Source organism: Trichosurus vulpecula, chromosome 2 (genome assembly GCF_011100635.1).
Source record: "Trichosurus vulpecula isolate mTriVul1 chromosome 2, mTriVul1.pri, whole genome shotgun sequence".
Lineage (NCBI taxonomy): Eukaryota > Metazoa > Chordata > Mammalia > Diprotodontia > Phalangeridae > Trichosurus > Trichosurus vulpecula.
This window is the reverse complement of record NC_050574.1, coordinates 223,849,145-223,865,903: the sequence shown is the minus strand read 5'-3', so window position 1 is coordinate 223,865,903 and position 16,759 is coordinate 223,849,145. Positions and strand designations below refer to the sequence as shown.

Below are 16,759 nucleotides of genomic sequence, written 5' to 3'. Positions count from 1 at the left end.
GGGCAGTTTATATTTTTGTATATATTCATCCATTTCACTTAGATTGTCAATTTTACTAACATACAATTGAGCAAAATAATTCCTAATAATTGCTTTAATTTCATCTTGATTGATGGTGAATTCATTCTTTTCATTTTTAATACTAGTAATTTGTTTTTTTTAAATTAAATTAATCAATGGTTTCTCTATTTTGTTGGGGATTTTTAAAAAAAAATAAAACCTGCTACTAGTTTTGTTTATTAGTTCAGTAGTTTTTTACTTTCAATTTTATTGATCTCTCCTCTGATTTTCAGGATTTCTATGCTGATGTTAATTGGGGATTTTAAATTTGTACTTTAGTTTTTTTAGTTGCATGCCCAATTCACTGATCTGCTCTTTCTATCTTTTATTGATGTATACATTTAGAGGTATAAAATGTTCCCTAAGCACTGCTTTGGCTGCATCCCACAAATTTTAAAATGTTATCTTATTGTTGTCATTTTCTTTAATAAAATTCCTGATTTTTTTCTATGATTTGTTCTTTGACCCACTCATTCTTTAGGATTAGATTATTTAATTTCAAATTAATTTTTTATCTATGCTTCCATGGCCCTTTATTAAATGTAATTTAATTGCATTATGGTCTGAAAAGGATGCATTTAATATTTGTGTTTTTCCACATTTGGTTGTGAGGTTTTTATGCCCTAATACATGGTCAATTTTTTGTGAAGATGCCATTGCAGAGGGGAAAAGGGCATACTCCTTTCTATTCCCATTCAGTTTTCTCCAAAGGTTTGTCATAGCTAACTTTTCTAAGATTCTATTCATTTCCTTGACTTCTTTCTTATTTATTTTATGGAGAATTATCTAGTTCTGAGAGGGAAAAGTAGAGATCCCCACAAGTATAGTTTCCCTGTCTATTTTCTCCTGCAATTCATTTAACTTTTCCTTTAAGAATCTGGATACTATGTCATTTCATGCAGACAGTCTTATTATTGATATTATTTCATTATCTATGGTGCCTTTTAGCAAGATGGAGTTTCCTTGCTCATCCCTATTAATTAGATCTATTTTTGCTTTTGCTTTGTCTGAGATCATGATTGCTACTCCTGCCTTTTTTTTTCTTTGGCTAACGCATAACAGATTCTGCTTCAGCCCCTTATTTTAACTCTATGTGTCTCTCACTGTTTCCAGTGTATTTCTTGCAAACAACGTATTGTTGGATTCTGATGTCTAATCCATTCTGCTATCTGCTTCTGTTTTATGGGTGAGTTCACCCCATTCACAGTTATGATCACTAATTGTGCATTTTTTCCATCCTATTTTCTGCTGTTTATCCTTCTCTCTTTTTATCCTATCCCTCCTCTAACGTTTTTTTTTTCCTGTTCTGACCACTGCCTACTTTTATCTGTCATCCTTTTTATTACCTTCACCTTTCCCTTATCCCCTTCCCTTCCTACTTCCCCGTTGGGTAAGATAGATTTCTATTGCAATTGAGTGTGTGTGTGTGTGTGTGTGTGTGTGTATACACACACACTTTTTTCCCGAACCAATTTAGATGTGAATGAGATACAAGCATTGTCTGCTATTACCCTGCCTTTTCCCCCTCCACTATAAAACAATGACTCTTGCATGCCTCTTTTATATGAGGTGATTTTCCCCATTCTTCCTCTCCTTTCCCCCTTCTCCCAGGTCATCTCTCTTTCTCATCTAATTGTTTTTATATCATCCCAGCATAATCAACCCATTCCTGCCCCCTCTTTTTATGTAGAATTCTTCTTACTGCCCTAATGATGATAAAGTTCTTAGAAGTTACATGTAGAATCTTCCCATATAGAAGATAAATAGTTTAGCCTTATCAAGTCCCTTATGATTTCTCTTTCATGTTTACTTTTTTATGATTCTCTTGAGTCTTGTATTTAAAATCAAATTTTCTATTCAGCTCTGGTCTTTTCATCAAGAAATCTTGAAAGTGCTGTCTTTCATTAAATATCTATTTTTTCCCATGAAGGATTATATTCAGTTTTGCCGGGTAGGTTATTCTAGGTTGTAATCCCAGATCTTTTGCTTTCCAGAATATCATATTTGAAGCCTCCCATTCCTTTAATGTAGTAGCTGCTAAATCTTGTGTGATCTTGACTTATGTGATCACAGTACTGGAATAGTTTCTCTCTGGCTACTTGAAGTATTTACTCTGACCTGGGAGCTCTGGAATTTGGCCATAATATTTCTGGGGGTTTTCATTTTGGGACCTCTGCCAAGTGGTGATCTGTGAATTCTTTCAATTTCTATTTTACCCTCTGATTCTAGCATATCAGGGTAGTTTTCCTCAATTTTTTTTTGAAATATGATGTCTAGACCCTTTCTTTCATCATGGCTTTCAGGTAGTTCAATAATTCTTAAATTATCTCTCCACAGTCTATTTTCCAGGTCAGTCATTTTTCCAATAAGGTTACATTTTCTTCTGTTTTTTCATTGTTTTGACTCTGATTACTTATTGATGTTTCTTAAAGTTACTGGCTTCTACTTGCCCAATTCTAATTTTTAAGGAATAATTTTCTTTAGTGAGCTTTTGTACCTCTTTTTCCATTTGGCCAATTCTGTTTTTTAAGGTGTTATTTTTATCAGTATTTTTGGTGCCTTTTACCAAGTTGTTAATTGTCTTTTAATAATTTTCTTCCTTTGCTTTCATTTCTTTACTTAATTTTTCTTCTATCTCTCATTTAATTTTTAAAATAATTTTCTAGCTCTTCCAGAAATTCTTATTGGGCTTGTGTCAAATTCACATTTTTTTCTTTTGAAACTTTGCTTATAGTTGTTTTGACTTTATTTTCTTCTTCTGAGTTTGTGCGTTGATCTTCCTGGTCACTACAGTACCTTTTTATGTTCATGTTCTATTTTTGTTTGCTCATTTTTCTATCCTACTTCTTGATTTTGAACTATATGTTAAAGGTGGGCTCTCTTCCCAGATTGGGGAGTAGGGAGGAGAGAGAAGTACTATATAAAGCTTTAGGCTTTTTCATACTGCTATCTTCAAAGCTAGTTTGGGAGTCTGGATGTTTCCAATGCTTCCAAGATGATATGATCTGGAGAGATGTTGGCCATTGTTCTCCTGGTCTGCACTCTGGTTCTTATCCAGGAAGGGCCCCTGATCCCTTGGTTTGCAATCACTAATGCTTCTCAGGGCCTCTGCTTCTTTGGGACTAGAAATGATATTGTTCTGCAGGATGCCTGATCCCTTGGGACCAGAAGTGATGCTGTTCCTCAGGGTTCCTAATCCTTTGGGTGCAGAAGTGATAATGTTCCTTAGTACTCTCACTTCCTCTTGACCAAAAGTGTTCCTCTCTGCCCTTGAACTATGATCCATAAGTGGGTATAGGCAATAGATTTGCCAGAGTCTGGTCCTACATCCAGGTCTAGCTCAGGGGTCTTCTGTAATACCTTTCTGACTAGTTGCCAGGTTCCCTTACTGTCTCTGGCTTGAGAACTCTCAAAGCTGCTACTGCTGCTGTCTCCACCAACAAGGCCCACCACTGCTGTTCATCCTTGTGGGCTCTGGCCCAGTCTCCACCTCCATATCACAGATTTCTCTTTCCTACCTCCTACGTTGTCTTGGGCCCAAAGAATATCTCCCTCTGACCCCATGTTGGCTCTGCCACTGCAGAATTCAATTTGAGTTGTTATATCAAAATTGCTTGGAGGAGAATGTTGAGAGAACTCAAATGAGTGCTTCTCTACTCTGTCATCTTGGCTCCCCACTTGGAATTCCCTCTAATAACTTTATAAAAAAATTAACAATTTTTTTAAATGATTAGAATATAGCATTTTATTTTTGGATACCTTGTTTAACTTTGTTTCATTTGTTTTTTAAGTTGGTTCCCTCTGATGACTACCATGAAGTAGGTTACTATTAAATGACATGGTTTGGACAGCTAAAGCCCTTGGTCTAGATTGGTGGTTCTCAGAGTGTGGTCCAGACCTAGGGTTTCTCAAGAATCTTTCAGAGGGTCCACAAGGTCAAAACTAGTTTCATAAAAATGCTAAGACATTTTAATTTCTAATAGAATAAATATTGATAGATATAACCCATATAAACAAAAGTTCTTGGGGGGAGGGGGGCGGGGTTTGAATTCAATAATTTTTTAAGAGTGTAAAGGGATTCTGATACCAAAAAGCTTAAGAATAGATCTTGACCATCAGTCAAAAAACTGCTAAAGATAATCCAGCATCTGTACAATCTGTGTAACTCAAAGGCCCTGGACAGTTTTCAAAGTACTTTCACTGATCTCATCTGTCATCCCATTTCCTGACAATGCCAAAAGAAATGCTGCTATTATAGGGCCATTAAGTCAGCTGATGGCATAATTAATAGTCACATGATAGTTGCTAAAAGTGTGCTATGTTTCTGTTCTGGTTTAAACGAGTTGCTACGGCAACTGTACCATAGCCAAGACTCTTTGCCAGGCTGCGGGAGACCCATTTGCAGATCTATCACACCAGATTTGTTTCTCTGCACCACTGATTAGCTCTCCTTTGCAACACTGAGCAGATGGAAGAAAAAATATTTTTTCTAAAAAGAAACAAATGTTTACTGTATTCCCAGGCCTGTTTCCAATACAGAAACAGACCTTTGGCTGTTTTTAACAAAATATAGTGTGAACTGGATCCTTGGAGATTGGGTATCTCTCATGTGCTGGTGGGATTTAAGAGTGAATTCATTTTTAAAATCACAGATGGTGTTTCCCTTCTGGGTGCTGTTTATTAAATAGTTCTTCCCATTCCTATTTCACAATATTTCCCTGAAATATTTGCCATTTCCTAAAATCTAAGAATCACCAGATTCTATAAAGGACCTCAGCAATCACCTCTGTCCAGCCTCCCTAATTTTACATATAGATGAATAAAATGACAAAGAGGTAAACTGATTACTGTAGTAGGACCGTAGAGCTAAGAGCCGTCTTTTAGAGGTTGTCTACTCTAATGACCAGAAAATTTAAGTGATTTGTCCAGGGTTATTTGCTCACAGCTGGTAAGTGGCAAAGCCAGGATTTGAACCCAGTTATTCTGACTCCAAATGCATTGCTCCTTCTACTATGCTCTGCTTTGTTGCTTCTTCTTCCTGAGATTCTTTACTCCTATAGTTCACATATATTTTCTACGTGAAGTAGTAGAAAGAGCTCAAAATGAAGAAGGAGATGTGGATTCCAGTCTAAACCCTAGCCCTTACCTTATCTGGATCAATAAAACAGGGATAATAACATCTACCATGACTACCTTACTGAGTTATTGTAAGGATCAAATTCAAATTAAAAATGCTAATTCAACAAACGCTTGTCAAACACTGTGTGCAGAGATGATATTAAAAACATTTTTATATAGCACCTACTATGTGCCAGGTACTGTACTAAATGTTTTCCAAACATTAACTCATGCTATCCTGACAACAACCCTGGAAAGTGGGAACTATTACTATCTCCATTTTTACAATCAAGGAAACTGAGGCAAATAGAAGCTAAGTGATTTGCCTAAGATCTCCCATCTAGTGTCTCAGACCAGATTAAAAAGCAGGTCTTCCTGACTCCAGACCTAGTACTTTATTCATCATACCCCCTAGAATACTGTGTAAGGCACTGGGGGGATATAGCTTTAGATAAGACGGAGCCACTGGTATTGTAAAGTTTAGTGTTTTCCAGGAAAATAAGAAACAATATGCAAAATTACATTAGAAGTTCATGAGAGAGTTGCAAAACAAAATCACATATAAGGACCAAGAGAAAAATTATCCACTAGGGGAATCAAAAAAGGCTTCCTGGAAGGAGTGACATTTGAGATGAGTTTTAAAAAGAGGATAGAGCATAAGATGTTGAGGGGAAGAACAGAGAGAGAGCATCATGGACAAAGGAAGCAGCAGAGCGCATGACACTTCTGAGGGACAGAGAGTGGTGTTGCGTAGCTAGGTCTTAGGGTACATAATGGGCTTCCTTCTATTCTTCATACACTACATTCCATTTTCTGTCTCCATACTTGGCATGCTCTCTTTCTTCTCCACTGCCTCACAGAATCCTTCTCTTCCTTCAGGCCACAGTTCAAGCCTAAGATTCTTAGTCTTTTTTTGTGTCCTAGACCCCTTTAGCAGCCTGGTGAAATCTATGGATATCTTCCCAGAATGCTGGGTTTTTTTAAATATATAAGATTACCCAAAAAATCAAACAATTATGTTGAAATAACGATGTTACCTTTTTTCCCATCCAATTTCATGGACCCACTGAAATCTTTCCACAGATCCCATCAGACCCTGGTTTAAAGAACCCCTGTTCTACATGAAACCTTTCCTGATTCTCCCAACTGCTAGGGCCCTCCTTCCCAAAATACTTTGTATTTATTATGTGTGTGTATATATTTATACGCACATTATATATGTATGTATATATATACATTTCCATATGTATATGTATACATGTATGTGTATATATGTACATATGTATGTGTGTGTATATATATATATATATTTAGATAAATAGATATATACAGACATAGAGGTTTTTTCCTGTATATGCCTCTAAATCTACATGTTGTCTCCCCGGATACAATATCAACTTCCTGAAAGTGGGTTTGGTTCCATTTTTTGGATCCAAGTATCTGGCTCCAAGTTGGTGCATAATAAATGCTTATTGATTGAGATAAGGTTGAAAAAGAACAATGGTGCCAGACTGTGAGCAGCCTTGAATGCCAGGCAAAAAAATTTTGAACTTGTCTGGAATTGATTCCTTCACCCCTACAAATAATCCATTTAATTCTCTTTCCTCCAAGGGCCAACTTAGTTGCCACCTCCTCCTTTAACCTTTCTATATAGTCCTTCCTAATGAAAAGTATTTCTCCCTCCTCAAATTTCTTGTAACATTTTGCCTAGAGCTCTCCTTTGACTTATCTTACTATTCTTTGTATCCCAGTTATTTGGGTTGTTGTGCTGCTTCCCATTATACTGTCAGATCCTTGAGAACAGGCTCATATCTATCTTGGTATAGATATGCAATGCACCTGTTAAGGGCTTAATGAATGTTAACTACACTGTTTACTGAGGTAAGTTTACAAAGGAGAACATGGAAGACTTCATGCCCATCACTGGCATTACTAAGTCTATGAGAAAAAAGAAGTTCCTGCCCACAGTCCCAAGAATGGATTTAAAGCAAATAGTTCATGGAAGCCAGAAGACCTGTTCGGAGACTATCGCAATAGTCCATGTAGATGGTGATGGGAGCCCTTGTGAATAGAGAAGAAGGGACATGTGTTGAGGAGATAGAATGGTCAGAAACTTGGTAACTGAAGAAGTAAGAGGCAAGAGAGAGATGACCAAAAGAGTAAGCCTAAGGATGTGAATAGTGACATCATACATGGAAGCGATAAGAGGAACGGAGGCCTCATTGACCTAGAGTGGAACTAAAAAGTGAAGCCAACTATCTCTTAAATGGGACAAAGCTGAACTTTAATCTGCATGCTTTTGGACTGTTCACTTGTATATAACTGACGACACAAAAGGGCAGTGATATGTAGTGGAAAGAGTTCAGCACCTGACGTCACCGAGACCTGGGTTTCAATCCCGATTCTGTTGTTTCATACAATCATCGATCATCAATTTTAAAGTGAGAAGGGACCTTAAAAGCCATTGAATCCTAGCCCTCTCATAAGAACACAGAGGCTACAAGAGGTTATTAGCTGAGAGTCACACAGCTGGTGTCAGGCAGGTGGGTGAGGCAGTGGATAAAACACTGGACTCAGAGTCACGAAGACCTACCTTCAAATCCTGCCTCATACAAATACCAGCAGTGTGACCCTAGTCAAGTCACTTAACCTCTGCCTCAGTTTCCTCAACTGTAAAAGGGAGTTCTGGGTTATTGTGACAATCAAATGAGATGTTTGTAAAGTGCTTAGCTCAGTGCCTGACACATAGTAGCATGTTCCAGTTTCCTACCTGCTATGCCTTGCTGCCTTCTAAACTGACTATAGCATGATGTCACAGGAAAGGTACCATCCTAGGAATCAGGTTTCTGGGTTTGAATCCTGCCTTGGACACTTACTAACTATGGAAGTAAGGAGAAGCAGTCTTTAGTCCCAAGTGTACCACCTGTGTAGGCTGTGTGACCTGGAACAAAACATCTGACTGAACTCTGCCTTTTCTGAAATAGCTGGCTCCCGGGTGATAATACATCAATGGTAAATGGTAAATTCTCCAAACCATCACCCACTTTTACCAGCTATTTAGAGTCTGAGTAATTGCTTCATTAAAATGTGAGGAATCACAGGGTCATAGAATTTTCTGCTGGCGTGGACCTGAGGATTCGTCTAGTCTGTTCACACTTATTAGCTGAGTGGCACTAAGGAAGTTAACTTCCCCACTCATAGTCTCAGTTTCCTCATCCGTAAAATGGTGATAAGAATAATTGTACTACCCGTCTCACAGAGCTGTGAGGAAATCATTCCATGCAGACCTTAAAACACTATACAAGTGTAAACGACTACAATTAAAACCAGTCTTTATTTTCCATATTTGACTCTCTGGGCCTTTGTTTCTTCATCTATAAAATGAGAGGGGATGAGCGGATAGGCACACCTAGGTATGGGTAGCCTATGGAGGCGATGCCAACCCCTGGTGCAGTCTGAAAATGGGAAGCTTCCACTCTGTCCTCTTGGGCTCTGACAAAGCCTTTCTCTCTCTCAGGCCTTCTCTTCCTACCCTGACTGAGAGACATTAGCTAGTCTTTCCATTTGTACCATCACTGAAAACTTTCCTTTGTTATGCTTGTTAATCTTCCTGCTGGCATCTCTGACCTTTCCCATTCCCCTGAGCCGCTAGTTCTTTCCCCTTTATGGTTATTTTTCATCTTTTCTGTATCTTGTTCGAGGCCATCTCCAGTCATCCTGATCTATGTCTTGCCACTGGACCAGATGGCTCTGGAGGAGATAGTGAGGCTGGTGACTTCGCACAGCCCTGCCTCACTTAAATCCAATTCACTTGCTAGTCATGGCATCGCCTTCCTGATGGCATGGTCCTCTTCAAGAACAAAGGACAAACCACAACCATAATATCTCTTGTTCTCTTCTCCCTCCCAAAAGTCCAGATAGCACAAGACCATCTGAGACTCCTATGACAATTCTATGTATAGAGTTTCCACTTAGTCTTGTCTTATCATATTTCTTCTACTGTTCTGCTTGACTGACAGTTTCTATTCTACAACATTTAGTAGCTTCAATCGGGAAGCTAGTGAGAATGAATGGGCAGTGTTGAAGAGACAGTTAATTTATGTTGCTACTTTGCACTGTCTGGAAGAACTGTGCTCCTTGACAGCTACTCAGTATTTAATCTGAGGAGGGTCACATCATTTAGCTACTTAGTTTGCGCAGCAGCATGTTTTAAATTAGATATTTCAGTTGCTGATGCTTTCGAAATAAGAAGGAAAGTCAAAGTAGTAAAAGAAATAATTAAGATTATATTGAAATCTCTCCAAAAAATATAGGCTCAATGATTAGTAACCAATGGTAGTAATAATGTCCTCCTTAAAATATATATATATATATATATATATATATATATATATATATATATACATACATATCAACTGATATTTGGTGTTGCTTTTAGTAGTTGTGTGATTGTAGTATTCTAGCAAACAGTCCTTATTCAAATATTTTGTTGTTTAGTCATTTTCAGTCATGTCCAACTCTTCATGACCCCATTTGGGGTTTTCTTGGCAAAGACACTGGAGTAGTTTACCGTTTCCTTCTCCAGCTCATTTGATGGACGAGGAAACTGAGGCAAACAGGGTTAAGTGACTTGCCTAGGGTCACACAGCTGGAGTCTGAAGCCGTATTTGGACTCAGGAAGATGAGTCTTCCTGACTTGGGCCCAGAGCTCTATCCAGTGCACCACCTAGCTGCCTGTAATCAAATATACTTTTACTCAAAAGTGAGAACTTAGTAAAATTACCATATGAACTTTCACCCTCCTATTGTCCATTAGTTGGAGAGAATATTAATATAGCATCAAGATTTCAGAATTAGTTGAGACCATCATCCTGTCCAACCCCTTTCTTTTCTTTTTTTTTAATTTATATTTTTTTCAACTAAGAAGAATCTACCCTTCCACCTCCTCCCTTCATTTTTAAAATGAGGAAACAGAGGCCCAGAGGTATAAAGTGCCTTGACCATGGTCATATAGCTAACAAGTGTCAGAGCCGAGATTCCAACTCAGATCTTCTGACTGCAAACCTAGTATTCTTCTCACTACTCTACAATTAATACCCTCAATCTGATTATTACCAATTAAATATTTAATGTCTAACATCTTAATTTGTTATTGCGGATGATCCAAAAAGAAGAATACTGGACGTAGGCTTCCGTCATTGTATTAGCTAAATATAGTCTTCATTTGGACAATAAACACTAGCAATGAAATGATGCTTGGTAGTCCTGGGGTTTTAGCTAAATCCCAGGGATTGCAGGAAGGGTCACGGAGCAGATCTCAATGTCTGCTTGATGGAATCTCTGGCGCCTGCTTGGAGAGTAGTCAGCCAGTCAGTTTTTTCAAAGGCTCATCCAAGGGACTCCCGCACAGTAAACTGCCTCTACTCAATTTATCCACCTCAGCAGGACGGAGAGTTGACTTGACCCTGCTGAGATCTGAACCAGTTCCAGGGAATCTGGATATTAAAAGCTCACTATTAGACCACGAAACTACCCCCTAAAGAAACACTGTACTTATTTTGTTCAACCCAGCTACAGTTGGAAAGGTGAAAAAAAAAATTTTTTTTGTCTTCCTATCCCAAACACCTTTTGGAAATGTGCAAAACTCAGGGTAGGTTTCTTTTAATTACACTTGCTGATCCTGAGGCCACCATCTTGCTGCTCCTTGTGATGTGAACAAGACCTTCCACAGCATGCTGCTGTTCCACTGTGGAGAAGAGTTCAGTGACCTCAATTACGCTCTCCTTAAAGAAGAGACCAATCAAGAACTAACACAGGAACCTGCTAGTCCTAAACCAGAGGAAGGAAGAGCCCTTTCCTCACTGCCTCCAAATCCCTCCTAATCCCTTTGGCACATCTTCCACACTTCAGCCCTCTCATTAAAGAGGCCAGTTTGTATAATCCCGGAGGCACAGTCTTGTTTATGGCACAGGATATTGCACAAATTAAATGTTCATTCAACGAAATATTCTTGCTTCAGAGCATGCTATTATCTAACTGGAAGACTTCCCAAACCACCACATGCGTCATTTCACAGTAGGTCCTGTAACTGGTTTTCAATGGCATCGGGACTGAATTAGGCCCAGGCCTTCGTCTTGTCAAAATAATAGTAATAAAAACCACCACCACAGCAGAGCCCACAAGGAGTGATTGTGTGCCAGGTAGCACAGAACAAAATCCCAGAATTTTAGAGTGAGACAGGACCTTTAGCCTTCTAATGTAATCTACATCCAATGGGAATCCCCACTATAAACAAACGGACAAGTGTTAATCCGGATTCTGCCTGAAGACATCCAGTGAGTGCCTGGGTCCGTCCATTCCGCTTCTGGACCTCTCTATTAGAACGCTTTTCCTGCTAACAATCTTAAATTTGCTCCTGGTTCCACTTTCTGGGGCCAAACTGAGCAAGTCTCTTCTCTTTTCCATCTGGTAACCCTTCACAAATTTAATGACAGCTACCATTAACTCTTGAATCATCTCTTTTCCATACTTAACATCTTCAGTTCTTCCGACTGATCCTCATACAACATGGGCTCAAGGCCTTTTAGTTTATCAAAATCCTTCCTCAATTGTGGTAAATAAATTGAAACAATACTCCAGATATGATCTAACAAAGGCCAAAAAGAGTAAAATTTTTATTGTCATTCAGTTGTGTTTGACTCTTCATGACCCCGTTGGGAGTTTTCTTGGCAGAGATACTAGAGTGGTTCACCATTTCCTTTTCTAGTTCATTTAACAGATGAAGGAACTCAGGCAAACAGGGTTAAGTGACTTACCTAGGGTCACACACCTAGTAAGTGTCTGAAGCCTGATGTGAACTCAGGAAGAGGAATCTTCCTGGCTCCAGGCCTGACACTATCCACTTTGCCACTTAGCTGAAAATAGTAAAATGATCACCTCCCCATTCCTGGAAGCCATGACCCTCCTCTTGGGTTTCCTGTTCCTTCAAGTCCCAGCTAAAATCTTTCCTTCTACAGGAAGTTTTTTCCAATCCCCTTTAATTCTAGAGACTTCCTTCTGCTGATTATTTTGAATGCATCCTGTATATAGCTTCTTTGCACATATTTGTTTACATGCTGTCTCTTTGAGAACAGGATCTATTTTTTGCCTTTATTTGTATCCCTAGAACTTAGCATGGATTCTGGCACATAGTGAATATTTATTAAATGCTGGGGAATCTAGGTGGTGGAGTAGGCAGAGTGCTGGGTATGGAGTCAGGAAGACTCATCTTCCTGAGTTCAAATTAGGCCTCAGACACACTTATAAGCTTCATGACCCTGGGCAAGTCACTCAATCCTGTTTGCCTCAGTTTCCTCATCTGTAAAAGGAACTGGAGAAGGAAATGGCAAACCACTCCAGTACCTTTGCTAAGATAATCCCAAATAGGTTCACAAAGAGTCAGACCCAACTGAAAAACAACTGAACAAAAATAAACGTTAATCAACTGTCTAAACTAACACACTCTTAATTCAGCCCAAGATTACATTTGCTTTTTCAGATACCACATTGCTTCACCAACTCATATCAAGTTTGTAATGCACTAAAACTCCAAGATCATAGATCTAGATTTGGAATGGACCTTAGAGACCATCTCGTCAAACCCCTTTATTTTACAAATGAAGAAACTAAGGCCAAGTGGGTTAACTGATTTTCCCAAGGTCACACACACATAGTAAGTATAAAAAATAGAATTTAAACCCAGGCCCTCAGACTTCAAATCAAACAGGGTTTTCACTATGCCGCACTTTTCCCAGACAAACCGCTATCTAACCATGCTTGACTAAGCAATGACAGTAAGCAACAACAACCACTTCTGGGACTATCACTGTACAGCTAGGAAAAAAAAAAACCAGCAACAACAACAACCAATTTTCTTCTTCCCATGTTACTCCCTTGACACTTTACAGAAGAATATACCACTGAAACGCTGCGCTAGCTTGCAGAAACACCCAGTGACATAGAGTCTAGACACACAACGCTTACCTCAGGAGCCATCCAAAAGGGTGTGCCAACTGAAGTGTTTCTTCGTAGACGTGTGCTGGTTAGCTGAGCTGAAACACCTGAAATAAAATAAGTGATGGAAAATGGAAGTGAGCCGGTGATGTTGTCTCACGGTGTTCGGTTTTAGTTAATTCACTAGAGGGGAGCGTGTTTTTGCCATGAACATGACTGCAAACTGGTAGTATGGCCTATCGTAGGATTGTCTTCATTTTCATAAATGGGGCAGAGCGGTGAGGTACAGTGGGAAAAGTTCTGCACTTTATGTTCTGTGTGATGTTGGGCAAGCTATGTGTCCCCTCTGAGATTCAGCTTCCTCATCTATAAAATGAGGTTACTGAATAAATAAACAAATGAATCAAAATGAGGATACTAGACTGGATCAGGGTTCTTAAACTTTTTTTATGTCATGGAACCCTTTTTACATACAAACTCCCACCAATCAAGTCTATTTTTGATGAAAAAGCATTAACCAAGTGACTCCTAGGAACTATGAATTTTCTAAAGGGGGTAGGGGCTCCAAACTTCCCCTTTCTACTCGAGTGACCTTGAGCAAATCATAGGACTTCTGAGTCTTGGTTTTCTCTTTCTAATGCTAAATCTCTGACCTTACTAAGAACCAAACATAGAGGTTTCACCTTTGCTGAAACAATTCCATTTGGTACATCCCAACATGTGGAAGGCAGATGTTTGCCTTCAGAAAAGGATGCTTATGTAGTAAAGTCGGGTTGCTTATATAAAGTTGATTGATGCTTGCGGAGTACCGTCTCATTTGCATCCTTTATCCTAACAACTTAATTCCATAAGCACTTCATTTCAAATGAACACTGATCTGATCAAGACTTTAACAAGGAAGCCATTATTCCCCAGCAGAGCCAGGAAATTTTGGGATTATTCCAGCTCACACGTAGACCTGATCAAGTTCTGGTTGCCTTCCATTAGAGTCAGGGAAATCAGGAACACTCTTAGGAGTCAATAGGGTACCACGAGCTCTTAATATGACTTTTCCCTACCTGCATACCCAACTTGTATGAATGGTCAATCCAGCAAATATTGGTTGGTGAATAACCAGGTAAAACAACTCAGGTCAATTCAATCAAAAGTTTTAATGTGGGGGAGGGGAAGCACCGCTTTAGAAGTGAAGGAAAAACAGAGAATGGTGGGAATGCCTATAATCCCTGATCCCTGCTGGTGGGGAGGCTAAGGATAATAATAATTACAACAATAATAGTAATGATGGCTAATGCTTCTACGGGCTTGCTATGTGAAGGCATTGTGCCAAGAGCTTTACAAACACTGTCTCATTTGTTCCTCACAATGACCTTGGAAGGTGGTTGCTATTATTACCCCCACTTTGCAGATGAAGAAACTGAGGCAAACAGGAATTAAGTGACTTGCCCAGGGTCACTCAGCTAGCAAGCGTCTGAAGCTAGATTTGAACTCAGATCTTCTTGACCGTAGGCCCCAAGCTCTATCCACTGCTCCCCCTGGTTGGGCTAAATAAGCCAATTAGGGGTGTGCCTCAAGGCCAGCACCAATACGGTATGCTGGTGTGAGATGAGGGGGAAAGGCAGATGCTGACTAAGGAGGAGCAAACCAGCCCAGGTAGGAAACATCAAGTCAAAGCTCCCCTGACGATAGTAGTGGGACTGGACCTGTGAGTGACGACTGTGCTTGCAGCCTAGGAGAGATCACTTTGCCAAGTGGCTTCAGCAGACACATAATTAGGGCTTTTCCTGCACAAGACAAGTACCAAAAATCTCATCCAGAGAAAGGGGCCTGAAGTATTTCCTCATGTGGGAGGAGGTTTAGGGGAAACCCCTGAGACATCAAGATTAATCCTTTGCTAGAGAGGTCCCTGGGAGCTCTTGTCTAATGGTTTCCCATTTGTCTGAATCATCCTTACTAACTCAATGCCCAGCTTAGTTGTTTCTATTCTGCTAAAGGACTACAAGGGACTCCCATATTCCCTAAATTTGGTGGCCTGGAGCAAAACTCCAATCATCCAACCCTAGTTCTGACTCTGGGCTCGATGTCATGGGATCCGCACCAGTCTGGGCTGTGATTGCTTAACGCTGCCTTCTATTCTCTCCTATTCTCCTACTAGCAAATAAAAAAAGTAAACTAAAGCAGCCACAACCAGTTTCACAATGTATTTTCAAATGAATTTTTTTTTACACACATTATTCATTTAACTCATTTAGGGATCTCATTCTCCTTGCTCCCTTTCTATCATTAAAATGACTAATACTTCTAGGCAAATATCCTAACAGCTGCAAATCTTCATTTTGGTTTTGTATTTGACATTTGTAAATAAATATATAAAGATAAAAGTACTGTATTTTCCTTCTTTTTTTTTTTAACTAGTGGATTACTGGGGTTGCTTAGTAATCGGTTAGTTTTTTTTTTCTATTTGAAATATAACCAACCTTTGGGGCAGCTAGGTTACATAGTGGATAGAGTACTGGTCCTGGAGCCAAGAGAACCTGAGTTCAATCAGACACTAGCTATGTGACCCTGGGCAAGTCGCTTAACCCTGTTTGCCTCAGTTTCCTCATCTTGCAAAATGAGCTGGAGAAGGAAATGGCAAATCACTCCAGTATCTTTACCAAGAAAACCCCAAACGGGGTCACGAAGAGTCAGACATGGCTAATCGACCGAAAAACAACAATAATAAAATATAAACAACAAAAATAATCAGATGGCATATATGATTGCATGAATAATATGTGATTACCATGGAGAACTCCAGGTGTGGGAACTTTCTCCACCAAAGATCACAACTCATCTGGTACTTAGTAGATAAGTCCTATGGAATCTTCTGAAGTAAATAGAAATACACTGATATGTCGGAGGCAGGATCTGAACACAGATTTTATTGACTTCAAGTACAGTACTCTCTCCACTACACCATGCTGTTTCTAGGGCCTGTTAGCCTATCCCTATAAATGGTATTTCCAGAGGAGATGCTGAAAAAATCTGTGGGAATATATAATATCACTGTATATTCCCTCTCACCATTTCCACTCCATACTAATGTTTCCAGTTTAACCAACCTCACACGCAACAGCAATAATCACAATTTAAATGGAAGTTAGCTCTCAGACCCACAGGACCATTTTACCTTCTGCTCACTGGGAGTAAATGTGCCTGAAGCGAGCAAAAGTCATTTGAGGGACCAAACGGCTTTTTCTTTTCATATGCAAAAGAAGGAACGTCAAAAATCAAATTAAAGGCGATTGCCCTCAGACACAGAGTGCTCTTACTAGAATACCAACAATTTCTTTTTTTACTAAAAGGGTTTTTTTGGTAACATTTTTATTGTTAATAGGAAATGTTTTAAAACCCCCAAATAGATGCTGTGACAGCATCTCCTAGGGTGTTCCATCTGCTCCCCCTCCACTGTGCAGCCCATGGATCCATGTTTCCAACTGGAAAAGCCCCTCACAGCTTGTGGTGCTGCAGCAAGGCCCCCAGTCAGATCACAACAAATTGCAGCCTCTGGCTAAACAGAGACAGTCAAGAAAACAAATGGGAAACAGTC

At 39.4% G+C, this 16,759-nt stretch overlaps 1 protein-coding gene across 1 annotated transcript in view; it reads right to left on the bottom strand.

Annotated features, from left to right (window-relative positions):
- Positions 1-16,759, bottom strand: part of MYO3B (myosin IIIB) — a 636,303-nt gene that overhangs the window by 599,821 nt on the left and 19,723 nt on the right. Inside the window, exon 6 of the mRNA XM_036744020.1 lies at positions 13,201-13,277. Coding sequence (XP_036599915.1) covers positions 13,201-13,277 — 77 coding nt within the window. The remainder of the gene's footprint in view (positions 1-13,200; positions 13,278-16,759) is intronic.